The sequence below is a fragment of the Oncorhynchus tshawytscha genome, linkage group LG30 (genome assembly GCF_018296145.1).
Source record: "Oncorhynchus tshawytscha isolate Ot180627B linkage group LG30, Otsh_v2.0, whole genome shotgun sequence".
Taxonomy (NCBI): Eukaryota; Metazoa; Chordata; class Actinopteri; order Salmoniformes; family Salmonidae; genus Oncorhynchus; species Oncorhynchus tshawytscha.
In genome coordinates, this window is record NC_056458.1 from 7,186,863 (window position 1) to 7,203,035 (window position 16,173).

General features: G+C 42.9%; 2 protein-coding genes across 3 annotated transcripts; both read right to left on the reverse strand.

Moving 5' to 3' along the window:
* Positions 1–890: 890 nt before the first annotated feature.
* LOC112228884 (transforming growth factor beta-1 proprotein) lies at positions 891–8,724 on the reverse strand. The gene is made up of 8 exons (XM_024394617.2): positions 8,462–8,724; positions 7,344–8,054; positions 3,851–4,120; positions 3,518–3,595; positions 3,258–3,405; positions 2,644–2,794; positions 2,360–2,470; positions 891–2,218 (listed from the first exon to the last, which is right to left on the reverse strand). The coding sequence occupies exons 2-8, from the start codon at positions 7,681–7,683 to the stop codon at positions 2,171–2,173; spliced, it is 1,146 nt and encodes a 381-aa protein (XP_024250385.1). The 5' UTR covers positions 7,684–8,054; positions 8,462–8,724; the 3' UTR covers positions 891–2,170.
* Positions 8,725–12,046: 3,322 nt separating this feature from the next.
* On the reverse strand, positions 12,047–14,264 carry LOC112228144 (B9 domain-containing protein 2). 2 transcript variants are annotated; one of them, XM_024393266.2, is made up of 4 exons: positions 14,032–14,263; positions 13,646–13,759; positions 13,413–13,538; positions 12,047–12,636 (listed from the first exon to the last, which is right to left on the reverse strand). In XM_024393266.2, the coding sequence occupies exons 2-4, from the start codon at positions 13,731–13,733 to the stop codon at positions 12,323–12,325; spliced, it is 528 nt and encodes a 175-aa protein (XP_024249034.1). In that variant the 5' UTR covers positions 13,734–13,759; positions 14,032–14,263; the 3' UTR covers positions 12,047–12,322. The 2 variants fall into 2 exon arrangements, with proteins under 2 accessions (XP_024249034.1, XP_024249033.1); XM_024393265.2 differs by having other exon boundaries at positions 13,646–14,264.
* Positions 14,265–16,173: the final 1,909 nt, after the last annotated feature.

The window sequence follows — 16,173 nt, forward strand, 5'->3', positions numbered from 1 at the left end:
CTTGAGACTTGATGAAGGGGTGTGATGAAGATGCATTCCTTTAAAAGATGAACGGCAACTAAGAAGAGGGAGTTCATGCTATTGTACATTCAGTATTTTGAGTAACAGACACAAACTAATCCAGTCTCCTTCCTCTATACTTCCTGAGGAAGTGCCCCAGGGAGCATACAGTGCATTTGGAAAGTATTCAGACCGCTAGACTTTTTCCACATTTGGTTACGTTACAACCTTATTCTAAAAAGGATTAAATACATTTTCCCTCATCAATCTACACACAATACCCCATAATGACAAAGCAAAAATACATTTAGATTTTTTTTTTACAGCCTTGATTCTTCTTGGGTATGACGCTACAAGCCTGGCACACCTGTATTTGGGGAGTTTCTCCCATTCTCTGCAGATCCTCTCAAGCTCTGTTAGGTTGGATGGGGAGCGTTGCTGCACAGCTATTTTCAGGTTTCAAGAGATGTCTGATCTGGTTCATGTCCGGGCGATGGCTGTGCAACTCGAGGACATTCAGAGACTTGTCCCGAAGTCACTCCTGCATTGTCTTGGCTGTGTGCTTTGGGTCGTTGTCCTGTTGGAAGGTGGAACTTCACCCTAGTCTGAGTTCCTGAGTGCTCTGCAGCAGGTTTTTGTCAAGGATCTCGCTGTACTTTGCTCTGTTCATCTTTCCCTCGATACTGACTAGTCTCCCACTCCCTGCCGCTGACAAACTTTCTGGAAGGTTCTCCCATCTCCATAGAGAAACTGGAGCTCTGTCAGAGTCACCATCAGGTTATTGGTCACCTCCCTGACCAAGGCCCTTCTCCCCCAATTACACAGTTTGTCCGGGCGGCCAGCTCTAGGAAGAGTCTTGGTGGTTCCAAACTTCTTCCACTTAAGAATGATGGAGGCCACTGTGTTCTTGGGGATCTTCAATGCTGCAGAAATGTTTTGGTACCCTTCCCCAGATCTGTGCCTCGACACAATCACAGGTTTTCGCTTTGTCATTGTGGTATTGTAAAAACTAATCTGGACAAATGACGGACCATGTAAAAATACAGTTGGTCACTAAATCCGGCTAGAAGGACCACATAAAAACGGTTGGCTGGTATGCCCTCACCCGTCTAAGCGGTCGGCTGTGAATGCCCTCACCTGCTATATACTTAGAACTGATTGGTTTGGTTCTGCCCACTATAGTGCTGTCCGGTTAGAACATGATGTTGAGGCCCATCACTGTACTCTTGATAGTCAACACACACACACACACACACACACACACACACACACACACACACACACACACACACACACACACACACACACACACACACACACACACACACACACACACACACACACACACACACACACACACACACACACACACACACACACACACACACACACACACACACACACACACACACACGTTTCCATTGACTATGATATTTTTGGTAATCCAAATTATTTGGATTCTTATTGTTGTGGTTATTTTCGACGCGCACACACAACAGTCAGACTTTCATGTTACTGTCGACAATAAAAAAGTCCTCAGACACATCAGAGTCTTCTCCATTCAGACAGCAATAATGCTCTGACCTGAGCGGGTGGGTGCAGTGTCCAGATGCCCCTTTCCAAGCACTCTGTTTGTTTGGGAATGGCAGGGCTATGTTGGGTGAGGGATGAATAACTTAGGTAGGCTGAGCAGCCAAAGTAAAGGGACTTAAGGGAAACTGAAGGGACTGTGAAGGGGAAGTTAGGTAGAGAGGAGAGGAGGGGGACAACCTTTTTTACAGGTGTAGATTGATGAGGATTTTTATTTTATTTAATCCATTTCAGAATAAGGCTGTAACGTAACAACATGTGGAAAAAGAGAAGGGGTCTGAATACTTTGAATACACTGTAAATACTGAAACACAATGACAATAAGACGAGTCTATTGACACACCCAGGACATTGGCAAATCTAAATAACTATTAAAAAACTCCATAAACCACTATGTAAATAAAAAATGTAAATAAAAAAACATCCACTAATCATTGAATAGGGAAATCCTCGGCTGGGAAATATGTCAAATAATATTATTAACATTCGGAAATGATGTCTGGACTACATCCAGATTTTCGCTAGGACTCCATGAGTACAAGGAAATACGATGAATAAGAAAATGGATATATATGTAATTCTAGCTACACTTGCAGGACTTAACAATCATATTGGACAACTGCTCCACCTGTGCAAGAAAAGAAGAAAAAAAGGAAGAGTACCTTCAGTGGATAGACATTGTTCAGAAACATTTTAACCCAGCAGTTTCGTTGACTATCATTTCAATTCAGTGAGGATGTTATGAGTTAACAATACAGTATTCACAGACCTTGTGTTGTCTACCCACATAGTAGAGAATGGGTAGGGGCTCCAAGACCTGTGGAACACAGCAAGGTTGGGCAGAGGCTCCAGGATTGTGGTGCTTATACAGAGCCAGTACCTGTGGTTAAGTAAACAAAAGGTTACTAGATATCTCATGGAACAGTTACAGACCATCTTGTTCTGAATATAGTCTCAATCTCACCCCGTGGCTATATAGTGGCATTACTGTACAGATCCTTTAGAGACAGTAAACAATAGGGAGGCTTACAGGTATATGATTGGTAGCATTACCTGGGAGTACTTGTTCTCTGTGTTCCATATATAGGTGCATGGGCCAATGCAGTAGTTAGCAAAGTAGCCAGTGGGTTCATGGATCCATTTCCAGCCCAGGTCCTTACGGAAGTCAATGTAAAGCTTTCGCACACAGCAACTCTCCGATTTGCTGGGGGTACACACACACACACCTGTGAGTTATACACCTCATCTCTTAAAAACAGGGCATTAACAAGGCGTCTATGTAGGCCTACAGTATATCCATCAGCTAAAAGAGATTATAAACTGGGTGGTTCGAGCCCTGAATGCTGATTGGCTGACAGCCGTGCTATGTCAGACCATATACCATGGGTATGACAATACATTTATTTTTACTGCTCTAATTACGTTGGTAACCAGTTTATAATAGCAATAAGGCACCACGGGGGTTTGTGGTGCATAGCCAATATACTAAGGCCTGTATCCAGGCACTCCGCGTTGCGTCGTGCTTAAGAACAACCATTAGCCGTGGTATATAGGCCATATACTACACCCCCCTTGTGCCTTATTGCTTAATTAACACACATTTAAGAGACATTAATTTATAGTTTTAACATGTTTTCTTGGGCAGGTGGAATAAAGAATAGTCTCACTCTGAGCAGATCTCTTCAGTAGTGCTTTGTCGTTTCTTCCGAGAGCTAAGCTGGCTGTGGCGTTCCACAGGAAGTGACATCAGTAAAATGTGAGGCTTTGGCATGTTCATGAAGAGAGTTTCTTTATCTCCCCTTGGCTTGTTCATCCCTAAAACATTGACACATTTGTCAGTAAAGAGATTTACAGTGGAGCTTTGTCAGAAAAAGTGTGGCTTGAGTTGATTTCAATATAGTGAATATAGCTAGTAGACTGCAAATACCTGATATTTCAAAGAGGAATTCTTCCATTGCTTTCCCACATTCACAAGGCAACTTCAATTGGAATCCTTGCTCCTCTCCTGGAAAATGTTGTAAAAATCCAAATATAAATTGTGTATCAACTTTTTTTTTTTTTATAAACCTGAAGGAATAGGTCTGCTGTTTTAGGTGTAAAAGTCTATTGGAAAGTTCTTACACATGCTTTGCCATAGGCCTTCTTTGTAGTGCCACTTAAATCAAACACAGATTTGTAACAGGATATGATTGTCAGTGATTCAACAGACTGTTTGTGTTATGCAATTATGACTACAACCCTAAAGGAAATTGTAACTTACCAGCCCCTTTCAGCCACTCCCTCAGAGTCTGTGTAACATCAAAGGAGACCCAGCGATTGGCCCATTCCTTTGAGACAAAATGGGACTTCATGTAACGTGCCTTATCTCCAGTGCCCCTGTAGAGTTCCAGCCTCTGCTCACTGCTGTCGTGCATGCCACGATTTTTGATGAGGAGACGGAGCTCAGCTTGAGAGAGCAGTCGATCTGTCCCCAATACAGACCGCATCTCAGACATGTTGAAGAGCATTTGGTACTTACTGGTGTTCTCACCTGGGGAAGAAAGAGAGTCCATCAGTGATTGATAATTATTTCTACTACAGGACCAGTCGGTGTAAGAGAGGAGGCCATAGAGAAAGCATTTGTACCGGTAATAAAACTATTGTGGATAGATTCTGTTATATAAAAAGACACTCTCAGGGAGAGGCGAAAGCAGTTTCAGGTTTGGCTTTGCCTCAAATACTCTCCGCTGGAGCCAAAATTACCCCTGTGAGTCTATAACAATAATTACACATTGGAAAGGCCGCTGAGGAAGTGAGCCTGCTCTGGGGGCCAGATCACACCACGCTGTAGCCTCTAGCTAACTCTAGCATCTATTCACAAAGGTATCTTCTGCCGGGGTGGGGGAGGGGGAACCCCAGCCATATTTCCATGTTACAGCGTTTGCTTACAGAAGACAGAGGCGACCACCTGTGCTAATTGGCTATCTAGAGTGCTTCAAACACCTGCGTGTAACGGAATAAGGAAGCCAAAAAAGTGTTTTCATTTTATTTCACCTTTATTTAACCAGGTAGGCTAGTTGAGAACAAGTTCTCAATTGAAAAATATTGTTGGCTGCAACTGTGTTAAAACAGTGTATAATTGTAAGTGTATAATTTGCATTTGTGAAGTTATTTTTTATGTGATGTGAAAAGAGAGGGCTTTATGTTTCCAAAACCTTATTGCAAGTGAGGATTATTAACGTTTATAAACATTAAAGCAGAGTGTGGGGATTGTAGTTCACATGGTCCCAGCCTCTGGGCGATACTTACGCCTGAGAACTCTGAGCAGAATGCCACCTTGGGTTCTCGAGAGCAAACCATGATGCATCACCACATAGCATTACACTAAATGAAAAAGGGAGCTATTCAGAGGTCACGATCATGAGAGCTTCTAGGGCAAACCTAACCGGCTCAGTGACTGCCTGGACAACAAGTTTACACTGCAGAGATTTATACTGTCTTTAGACAGAAAAGGGGAAGGACCCAGCAAAGGGAAGGAAACATCTGGTAGGGAGAGGTAAAAGGTTGAGGCAGGCCGTGGTTTTAAACACAGCAGACAGGGCCATTGCAGTCAGTTCAGTAAACCAATGGAAGAAACACCCATTTCCAGTCAACAACCTTATCTAAAGGACATAATTATACACATTTACATCCTAAAAATGTTCCACCAACTGCAGTTTCTAAATTTGCTCAGTCAGAAACTACAGCCTATTTCAAATGCATCATATTCACAACATATGACATGGTTGAAATAGCCTTGATTAGCTTAATCGTTTGCATGTCTGCTAACCCTCTCTGCATCATCCTACGTCACACAATCCAGTGTGGTGAAAAGGTTGAGGGATGCTTCATGGTTTACAGGGATAGAAGCCATTTTATTTGCGAGGGCACGACTTGAGTCATTTAACAGAATGTATCCTGAAGTGTTCCTTCCTGCCAGCTGTTCAGATAAGCACACAGGAATCAGTCCGAGGAAACCTCCCTTGCCCCATCCATCGGTCTCACCCTCCACATTCTAAGTGACAATATGGTCTAACATTACTCTGGTCTAGCTGTATAACATTGAGCCACCTTGCGAGATTGCTGACTCTGTTTGGCTACACTTTTCCCACATCGGAGAGTACATCAGTGGTCGGTTGACGGTTCTGATAAGGAAATCGTTCCTAAGCTTTGCCCAGGAAAAAATGACATCCAATTGTTAAAATGTCCCCACCCCTCTAAATCAAAACCAAACATGGAATCCATGTTGTGTCTAACTTAGCAAACACACTGGTGTTTCACATGTTTGTCTAGAATAGATCATCCGACCCGCAATTGGGTAACTTGCTGCCGCAGACGGGAAGTAGAACTAAACATGTTTGGTTTTTATTTCGAGGGGGGTGGTAGCATCTGACAATTGGACTTAATTCATTCCTGGGCACTACACAGCGATGCAAACGACAATTTCCTTATCAGAACCGACCACGGATATACTCTCCGACGTGGGAAAAGGGTTGCCAAATAGGCATAGGTCTGCAAATATCTTGCACGCCTCTCCAATGGTATGCCCTAAGACGAAACCTTTAAAATAACTGTACACAACAGCCAGCCTTGATTAAAGATTTATACCTTAAAAATCAAGCTTTGAAGAGCCCCCTACACACATCAAGCATTTAACACGCCTATACCTGACTAAAGTAAGGCTAGGGAAACATCCACTTTAACTTGACAAGCTACTCGCAGACCTGGGCAACGCCAGTCCTCGGGGGCCTGATTGGTGTCACAGTTTTTGCCCCAGTCCCAGCTAACACACCTGACTCCAATAATCAACTAATCATGATCTTCAGTTAAAAATGCAATTAGTATAAAATCAGGTGTGTTTGGAGAAGAAGTGTAACACCAATGAGGCCCCCCGAGGACTGGAATTACCCAGGCCTTATTATCTGTGTAAGCAGCAGCATGCACGGATATACTGGTAGGTTCAGAATTATTGCCCCCCTTGATAAAGATTAGCAAAAAAATACTACAAGTCACACAAATACCAAGCTACATACCATGCTCAAAACATTTGGAAATGATATTATACTAATACAATTGCACAGAGAAATATACTTTGTTACAAGTACCAAAATATATTTTGTTACTTGCAATGGCATGGTGTTATGGGGCCATTTTGTTTCCACTAGTCCTGGGGCCTTTGTTAAGGTCAACAGCATCAGGAACTTTACAAAGTACCAGGACATTTTAGCCAAAACCTGGTTGCCTCTGCCAAGAGGATGTCACTTGGCCACAATTGGATCTTCCAGCAAGACAATAACCTAAGCACACATAAAAAAATCCACAAATAAATGGTTAATTGACCACAAAACCAACATTTTTGCAATGGCCATCTCAGTCTCCGGACTTGAAAACCTGTGGTTTGAATTGAAGAGGGCAGTCCATAAGCTCAGATGAGGGTATCAAGGATCTGGAAAGATTCTGTATGGAGGCATTTTTTATTTCACCTTTATTTAACTAGGCAAATCATATAAAGAACAAATTCTTATTTTCAATGACGGCCTAGGAACAATGGGTTAACTGCCTTGTTCAGGGGCAGAACGACAGATTTTTACCTTGTCAGCTCGAGGATTCGATCTTGCAACCCCTTGGTTGAGATCCCAAGATCCCTTCCAATGTGTCCACTAATCTCATAAAACATTTTAGAAAAAGGCTCGGCGTCGTTATCCTTGTAAAGCTAGTGCACTGAGTGTACTCACTTTGTTTCATGTTGAACTTGTGGACCTCCTTTGCAAAGTATGCCTCCTCTTCTGCATCCCGAGTGGGCGGTATGTACGTCTGCACCTGCTCCTCACTCAGCTCCACTGTGATGTTGTAGATGGACATCAGGGAGGTTGGGACCTCCTCAGAGTCTCCCTCCTGGTCAATCTCTGGCTCCTTGGGCAGCCGCAGCTTGCTCAGTATCTGTCCACGGATGGCCTCAATACGTTTCCTCTTCACCAGCTCCAAGTCCAGTGACTTACAGGTGGACATGGCTTCATTCCGACACACATATTCCAGCGCCAATAAGGCAACCAGCGTCAAACATTCTGCCCTCATGGCCCACTTCAAAAGAGGAACGACGTCTAAAGACAGCAGGCTTTCAGAGATGACTATTGTGTGGATTTTACCGTCCTGTTTGAGCTCGCCGAGTCCCTTTGCGGGAGCTGATTTCAATGCACTACTCCTGCTGCTGTCACAATACTCACTGAAACACAGGAGGCTCTTCAGGATCTCAAGTTGAGCTCCTCTGTGACTGGCGCACGCTGTGGAACCGAGGTCAGACCACGGAGAAGCACCACAAGAGCTCAGCCTAGACTGAGTCACTGTCTCACTGGTACAGTGCCTCGCATACTCTCAGTGCTCCCTAGAGGCAGTCTCAACTCAAGGAATGAATGATCTACAGCACATCACCACATTACTACCTGTCCCTGGGACCCAAATACACACACACACGTTAATATAACAAACAAGCTCTGGAAACAGGTGGCCCTGTGTAAACTGTGAGATTTGGAAAGTCATGAACTATAAAAGGGAAATCTCAATGAAAATTGTCAAGTTGTCTCAACTTTCTTCCCCACCCTCTATAAACTTTAAATTAGTTCAAATCCATTCCTAAGCACTTTTTTTTTTTGCAAATGTGACAGTCTTCTTACAACATTACTGAAGAAAGGGCCATTTCATTAGTGTAGAAAAATCACAATATTGAGAAGTGGTCTTTAAGTTATTCATAAACACATGCACACAGCATATTGCATTAAGCATAAGAAATGTTAGGAGTCAAAAAACTACTGCCTAGCTTCAATTCAAATTCTCCAAGACTGATGCTGTCACTCACTAGACCAGTAGACGCACTTTCCAATCCCAACCTTGCCAGAGACCACCACAACAAATGAAAGAGCAGAGACATCCTAACAGCAACAACAAACTCGCCCACACGTAGTTACAGCTCCTTCTCTAGTCTTACTATATTCAGATCCAGTTAGTTAAAACGTTTCAGACTAAAATAAAAACTCTGGACACAATATTTCCTGTTAGACCCTACTGTTCATGCATTCATTGTGCGGTTTGTTTTACTAGTCATCCTCAGCCACGGATATTTTTCTCCAGTTCCTCTCTTGCACTAAAAATGTATGACACTAAGTCCAGGAAGTGAGCAGCATTGTGAAACTTCTGCCATTTCAAAGCACAGGGCTGCTTGTTCTGTTAGCTTTGCTGGAAGACAACACATGGAAGAACTTAAAATAACTGGTTGATTTGCTAAATTCAATCCACCTGCAAGTGCTAAAAACGTAGCATCATCCATAGTATCATCTAAAAAGACTGGCATGGCTACAATATCTTTATAGTTCATATACAGTTGAAGTCGGAAGTTTACATACACTTAGGTTGGAGTCATTAAAAAAATTGTTTTTCAAACACTCCACAAATTTCTTGTTAACAAACTATAGTTTTGGCAAGTCGGTTAGGACATCTACTTTGTGCATGACACAAAGTAGTAATTTTTCTTATAATTCACTGTATCACAATTCCAGTGGGTCAGAAGTTTACATACACTAAGTTGACATCCTTTAAACAGCTTGGAAAATTCCAGAAAATTATGTCATGGCTTTTGAAGCTTCTGACAGGCTAATTGACATAATTTGAGTCAATTGGAGGTATACCTGTGGATGTATTTCAAGGCCTACCGTCAAACTCCGTGCCTCTTTGCTTGACATCATGAGAAAATCAAAAGGAATCAGCCAAGAACCCAGAAAAAATATTGTAGACCTCCACAAGTCTGGTTCATCCTTGGGAGCAATTTCCAAACGCCTGAAGGTACCGCGTTCATCTGTACAAACAATAGTACGCAAGTATAAACACCATGGAACCATGCAGCCATCATACTGCTCAGGGAGGAGATGTGTTATGTCTCCTAGAGATGAACGTACTTTGGTGCGAAAAGTGCAAATCAATCCCAGAACAACAGCAAAGGACCTTGTGAAGATGCTGGAGGAAATGGGTACAAAAGTATCTATATCCACAGTAAAACGAGTTCTACATCGACATAACCTGAAAGGCCGCTCAGCAAGGAAGAAACCATAAAAAAGCCAGACTACGGTTTGCAACTGCACATGGGGACAAAGAACGTACCTTTTGGAGAAATGTCCTCTGGTCTGATGAAACAAAAATTCAAACTGTTTGGCCATAATGACCACCATTATGTTTGGAGGAAAAAGGGGGAGGCTTGCAAGCCGAAGAACACCATCCCAACCGTAAAACGCGGGGGAGGCAGCATCATGTTGTGGGGGTTCTTTGCTACAGGAGGGACTGGTGCACTTCACAAAACAGATGTCATCATGAGGAAGCAAAATGATGTGGATATATTGAAGCAACATCTCAAGACATCAGTCAGGAAGTTGGTTGCAAATGGGTCTTCCAAATGGACAATGACCCCAAGCATACCTCCAAAGTTGTGGCAAAATGGCTTAAGGACAACAAAGTCAAGGTATTGGAGTGGCCATCACAAAGCCCTGACCTCAATCCTATAGAACATTTGTGGGCAGAACTGAAAAAGCCTGTGCGAGCAAGGAGGCCTACAAACTTGACTCAGTCACATCAGCTCTGTCAGGAGGAATGGGCCAAAATTCACCCAACTTATTTTGGGAATCTTGTGGAAGGCTACCCGAAACGTTAGACCCAAGTTTAACAATTTAAAGGCAATGCTACCAAATACTAATTGAGTGTATGTAAACTTCTGACCCACTGGGAATGTGATGAAAGAAATAAAAGCTGAAATGGAGTCAACATGGGCCAGCATCCCTGTGGAACGCTTTCGACACCTTGTAGAGTCCATGCCCCGACGAATTGAGGCTTTTTTGCAACTCAATATTAGGAAGGTGTTCCTAATGCTTTGTTATATTCAGTGTATTTTGTCTCCACCCTGTGTTTACTACAATCTACTATCAAACTTTAACAACTGCATATTATTACGAAAAATAAAATTATTGATGAGTGAATTAATTGTGTCATTAGATATGAAACTTGCAAACTTTGAGGGAATATTTGTAAAGAAAAATGATGCAGGTTAGGTTATATATCACAGGCATGCAGGTAATGATTTATTTACATAATTTTACTATATAAAAAAAAAGTTCATAGGAAAATAGAAAACTCAAATTAAGTACAGTATAAAATCTGGTTTGCATTTTTAAATACCTGTTATATAAAATGTTTAAAATAATATCAAAAATTTTAAATCAGGAAGGCAGATTGTGTTGAAAGGCTCACCCCCCCCTTGTGGAGAAATAGGGGAAAGACACACATTTGCATGTTGGGGTCTTCTCATTATACACATACATGGCCAAAATTATGTGGACACCTGCTCGAACATCTCATTCCAAAATCATGGCCATTAATATGAGGTTGGTCCCCCCTTTGCTGCCATATCAGCCTCCACTCTTCTGGGAAGGCTTTCCACTACATGTTGGAACATTGCTGCAGGGACTTGCTTCCATTCAGCCACAAGAGCTTTAGTAAGGTCAGGCACTGATGATGGGCGATTAGGCTTGGCTCGCAGTCGGTGCTCCATTTCATTCCAAAAGTGTTCAATGGGGCTGAGGTCAGGGCTCTGTGCAGGCCAGTCAAGTTCTTCCACACCGATCTCAGCAAACCATTTCTGTATGGACCTTGCTTTGTGCATTGTCATGCTGAAACAGGAAAAGGCCTACCACAAAGTTGGAAGCACAGAATCATCTAGAATGTCATTGTATGCTGTAGCTTTAAGTTTTCCCTTCACTGGAAAAAAGGGGCCTAGCCCATGAAAAACAGCCCCAGACCATTATTCCTCCTCCACCAAACTTTAGAGTTAGCACTATGCATTAGGGCAGGAAGCGTTCTTCTAGCATCCGACAAACCCAGATTTGTTTGTTGGACTGCCAGAATGTGAAGCGTGATCCATCACTCCAGAGAACATGTTTCCACTGCTCCAGAGTCCAACTGCAGCGAGCTTTACACCACTCCAGCCAACGCTTGGCATTGCACATGGTGATCTTAGGCTTGTGTGCGGCTGCTTGGCCATGGAAACCCATTTCATGAAGCTCCTGACAAACAGTTTTTGTGCTGACGTTGCTTCCAGAGGCAGTTTGGAACTTGGTATTGAGTGTCGCAACCGAGGACAGATGATTTTTACACGGTACACGCTTCAGCACTCGGCGGCCCCGTTCTGTGAGCTTGTGTGCCTACCACTTCACGGCTGAGCATTTATTGCTCCTAGACGTTTCCACTTCACAATAACACCACTTACAGTTGACCGGGTCAGCTCTAGCAGGGCCGAAATTTGATAAACTGACTTGTTGGAAATATGGCATCCTAAGACTGTGCCATGTTGAAAGTGACTGAACTCTTCAGTAAGGCCATTCTACTGCCAATATTTTCCTATGGAGATTGCATAGCAGTGTGCTTGATTTTATACACCTGACAGCAAGGGGTGTGGCTGAAATAGCCGAATCCACTAATTTGAATTGGTGTCCACATACTTTTGTATCTATAGTGAATGTATGCAACATCAACACATCTCACAAGGCAAAATATCTAATCTGACTTGCTCAGTCTTATGTACCCGTTGCAGATATGGCCAAAATCCACACCCACTAACAATACAGTGCTCCATTCAGGCCTCTCTCCATTCACCCTTTGCTCTGTCCAATCTCTCAACATTTCAGCTCTCTACACCATATCTGTCAAAGTGTCGCATGATGATGCTTAGCTCCAGCTCTACAGTGCCCATAGCCACTGTGTGCAGCCTATATCTGTCCGCCCCACTGTATATGATGTCTGGGGAGCGCAGCAGGGGACCTCCACCCACAAAGGTTTGAGCTATCTGCTCTTGCCAGGATCCCAGTGGTCTCCAGGTCACACAGCGTACATGGTGGTGCCCTGGGCTGGAGGGCACATGGCAATATCCATACCCATACAGCTGACAGCGCCCAAATGCATCCTGGTGCCAAACCTGCAGATGAAGCTTGGGCCAGCCTAATGGGGAAGAGAAGTCAAATATAGTAACATTTTATTTGTCACGTGCCAAATACAACAGGTGTAGACGTTACTGTAAAATGCTTACATATGAGCCCAACAATGCAGTTATAAAATAAGAAAATTAGCAAATAAAAATAGAAAATAGTAACACAATCATAATAAATAACAACAGCGAGGCTACATACAAGTACCAGTTCTGAGTCAATGTGCAGGGGTACGAGGTAGTTGAGGTAATATATACATGTAGGTAGGGGTAAAAGTGACAAGGCAATCAGGATAGAAAATAAACAGAGCAGCAGTGTATGTGGAGTGTGAAAGTGTGTGTGTGAGGCATCTATATGCATGTGTAACATGTGTGTGTGTGTAACGTGTGTGTGTGCATGTGTTGGGGTGTCAGTGTATGTGTGCGGGTAGAGTCCAGTGAGTGTCCACGCATAGAGTCAGTGTAAAAGAGTCAGTGCAAAAAAAGGTCAATGCAAATAGTCCGGGTAGCCATTTGATCAACTGTTCAGCAGTTTTATGAATTGGGGGTAGAAGCTGTTCAGGTGCCTTTTGGTCCCAGACTTGGCGCTCCGGTACTGCTTGGCGTGCAGGAGCAGAGTGAACAGTCTATTGCTTGGGTGGCTGGAGTCTTTGAAAATGTTCCAGTCTTACCCTGTTATTTTTAACCTGAAAGCTAGGCTTGGTAGATGTAGGTATGTAAGTTATGTAGCTTTTAATTGACGTCTGTGATGAACTGCTACTTATAAATTGTCAGGAAGGTAGCTAACTACCTTGCAGTCCTTTAGTGGTGTAGTGCAGATCAATGGGATGACTCCAGTATGCCATGTCCCCTGTCTGAGGCAAATCCACTTGGGTCTGCCCCTCCTTCAAGCCCGAGAGAAGTCGCCATGCACCCCCTTACATAGCGAAATAGACGTGTGGTTGGAAACAGAGAATCCACAATCACAACGGATGAGGTGAAGTAAAATGCTCAATAAAATAATCTGAATACAACAAAAGACACCTGTATGAATTCCCCACTTGCAGAAGAGACTGCTCTGAGGGAAGCCGCTTGCCCCAACGATCTGACCGACAATGTGCAGCTCTGCCATTACCGGTATATGTGCAGCTCCTCTGCCTGCAGGTAGAGCACGTAATAACGCTGAATTGAACATCTGTTTACAGTGTCAGTGGCTAGCTGGGATTAGCTAGCTAGTTAGCTATCTGGCTAACGTTAGCTAGCTAGCCTCGTAGTCGTAGGTTCAAATGATACATTTGTCAACATAGCTGGCCTGAAATATGGTTGTTAGTTAGTTAGCAAACTAGAACATTTGATTAACGTTTTAATACATCACTTTATACAAAACATAGTCAGTAAAACAAAAACAATAATGTCAAAAACACAGCTACCGCTTGGATTCAATCAGATGAAAATGCTGAAGCCACCATGATCCTCATTTCCTTGGCAACCAAACAAGAAACTACGGAAGCTGACGTTGAGAGAAATCGGCAAAAGGTTTTGACCGCTCTGTTCCCTTCCTTCCACAAGGGGATCAAATATTTATGTCAAGAGAGGGAATTTGTCTTTATAAACTTTTTTTTTTTAATCAATAATTGGTGTTTACCTAATGCTCTTATGGTTGTACTCCTTGCCTGGATGACCTTGTAGAAAACTAGGGAAATTGTGAACTGCCTTATTGCAATGGAAGACTGTTTTCTATAGACAAAGATGCGCAACAGTAGCCGGCTGTGTACATTTATTTCAATCAAATGTTTGTGATGATGCATTATTGTGTACTAACTAGGGTACACAAGGCTGCATATTGCTCGCTATGGAGGTAAGAGACAATGAAACACTTTCCCATTGGACCCTGGTATTTAATTAAGCAACATATAATTAAACTAAAAACAAACAGTTGAAAAGAGAAGGTATGCTTACATTACATCATTAAAAACAGTATCAAGAAAGCCATGTTCTATCCACAGCCAGATAATGGCATCAGACAGGTTGAAAACAGACAAGGATAAAAAATAAGAAAATAGAGCTTCAATGTTTTTTTTTTATCAGCACATATCACTCACAAATGGGTCAACAATAAGAGGCAATTGCCCTTGTATTTTCATAGAGTACCACAGTATGAGTCATAATACCCATAAAACCTAGCGGTCAAACAAGGAAATGGTTCCAATCATTTCTCCCATAGGGGATTTTAGAAGTCACCTTGTCTGAGAGAGATTTACATGGTTGTCAAAACGTCATACCATGGTGAGCCTACACAAAACACAGCCCCTATTTTAAGTGTTTCTAAAATTCCCTATGGGAAAAATGGTGTAAAAGCGATTGGAACCAATTTCCCTGTTTGACCTTTAGGTTTTATGGGTATTGACACCTCCACTGTGGAGCTCTATTAAGGATGGACAGGAGGATTGAAAGTCTTGGCAGTAGATGTCATCATTTCTCCACTAGAATGAATGTCCCCCACAGTCAAAGACATAAAAGTCAGAGTCAGCCCCCTTTAAAGCCAAAGTTGTGGAAGTGAGGAGAGTCAACAGTTTGGTTGCAGGAGTGGTGCACCCCTGCTGAGCCCAGGTCAGAGAAGTCTGTGGTTGGGCGGCAGGTCAGGAGGCCTTGCGTCAGAGTTAGCAGAGAATGCACCCAGGTAAGCCATGGCAGAGGAAGCAGCAGCCCTTCTCATCAGTAAATACACAGCCCTCACTGCCCGGACATCATGGCTGGTGCCAAGGTGCAGACAGTCCACTGGACTATTTGTCCCTTTGTTCCTCTTCATGTGGGGAGATTGCATGCCTGTGGTGGATGGTAGAGAGAGAACATCTGTCATGCACATCCTTAATTGCAATTTACACCACTACACGTTGCATAAACCTCTACTTTTATCAAAAACTTCGGCTTTCAGCACCCAAAGAAAAGCTTGCATTTACACAGGACAAGCATAGGTACAAAGAAAGCATTAAAGAATGAAAATTTGTACTATCGACAGATAGGGACTCGATGTAGTCGGGGGTGCAGTCCGCCCACACTCGTCACCGCTGAACTCCATCGTATGACGTGGAGTTGAGTTTATGGTCCTTTCAAGACAACTGGGAACTTGTCAGGGATCTTCAGGTCCAGTTCCAGACTTGGAATTCTGAGTTGGATGACCGTTTAAAACGATTTCTCCCAGTCGGAGCTCGTGTTTTTTCGTAGTTCCCATGTTGTGTTGAACGCACCGAAGTCGGAAGTCAGAGATTTCCAAGTTCCCAGTTGTTTTTAACACGGCATTGTAGATCAGTCAGCCAGCAGTCGCCTTCACTGTCGGCTGCATTGTCGAACAATCCCCGTTTCCACATGTTAGAAACAAACTGGCTAGTTATGAGGAGGGAAATTCCACTTGAATTCAATCACTTTTTGACAGCATCCCTTTTGATTTAAACAAAACTTTCCATACATGTTTGCACATGGAATAAGTGGTCAGAAAGTTACGTTTTGTACCGGAATACCAAAACATTTAGGAAATAAAATGGGCTCAAAGTTGACCCATTTTGCACAGGGTG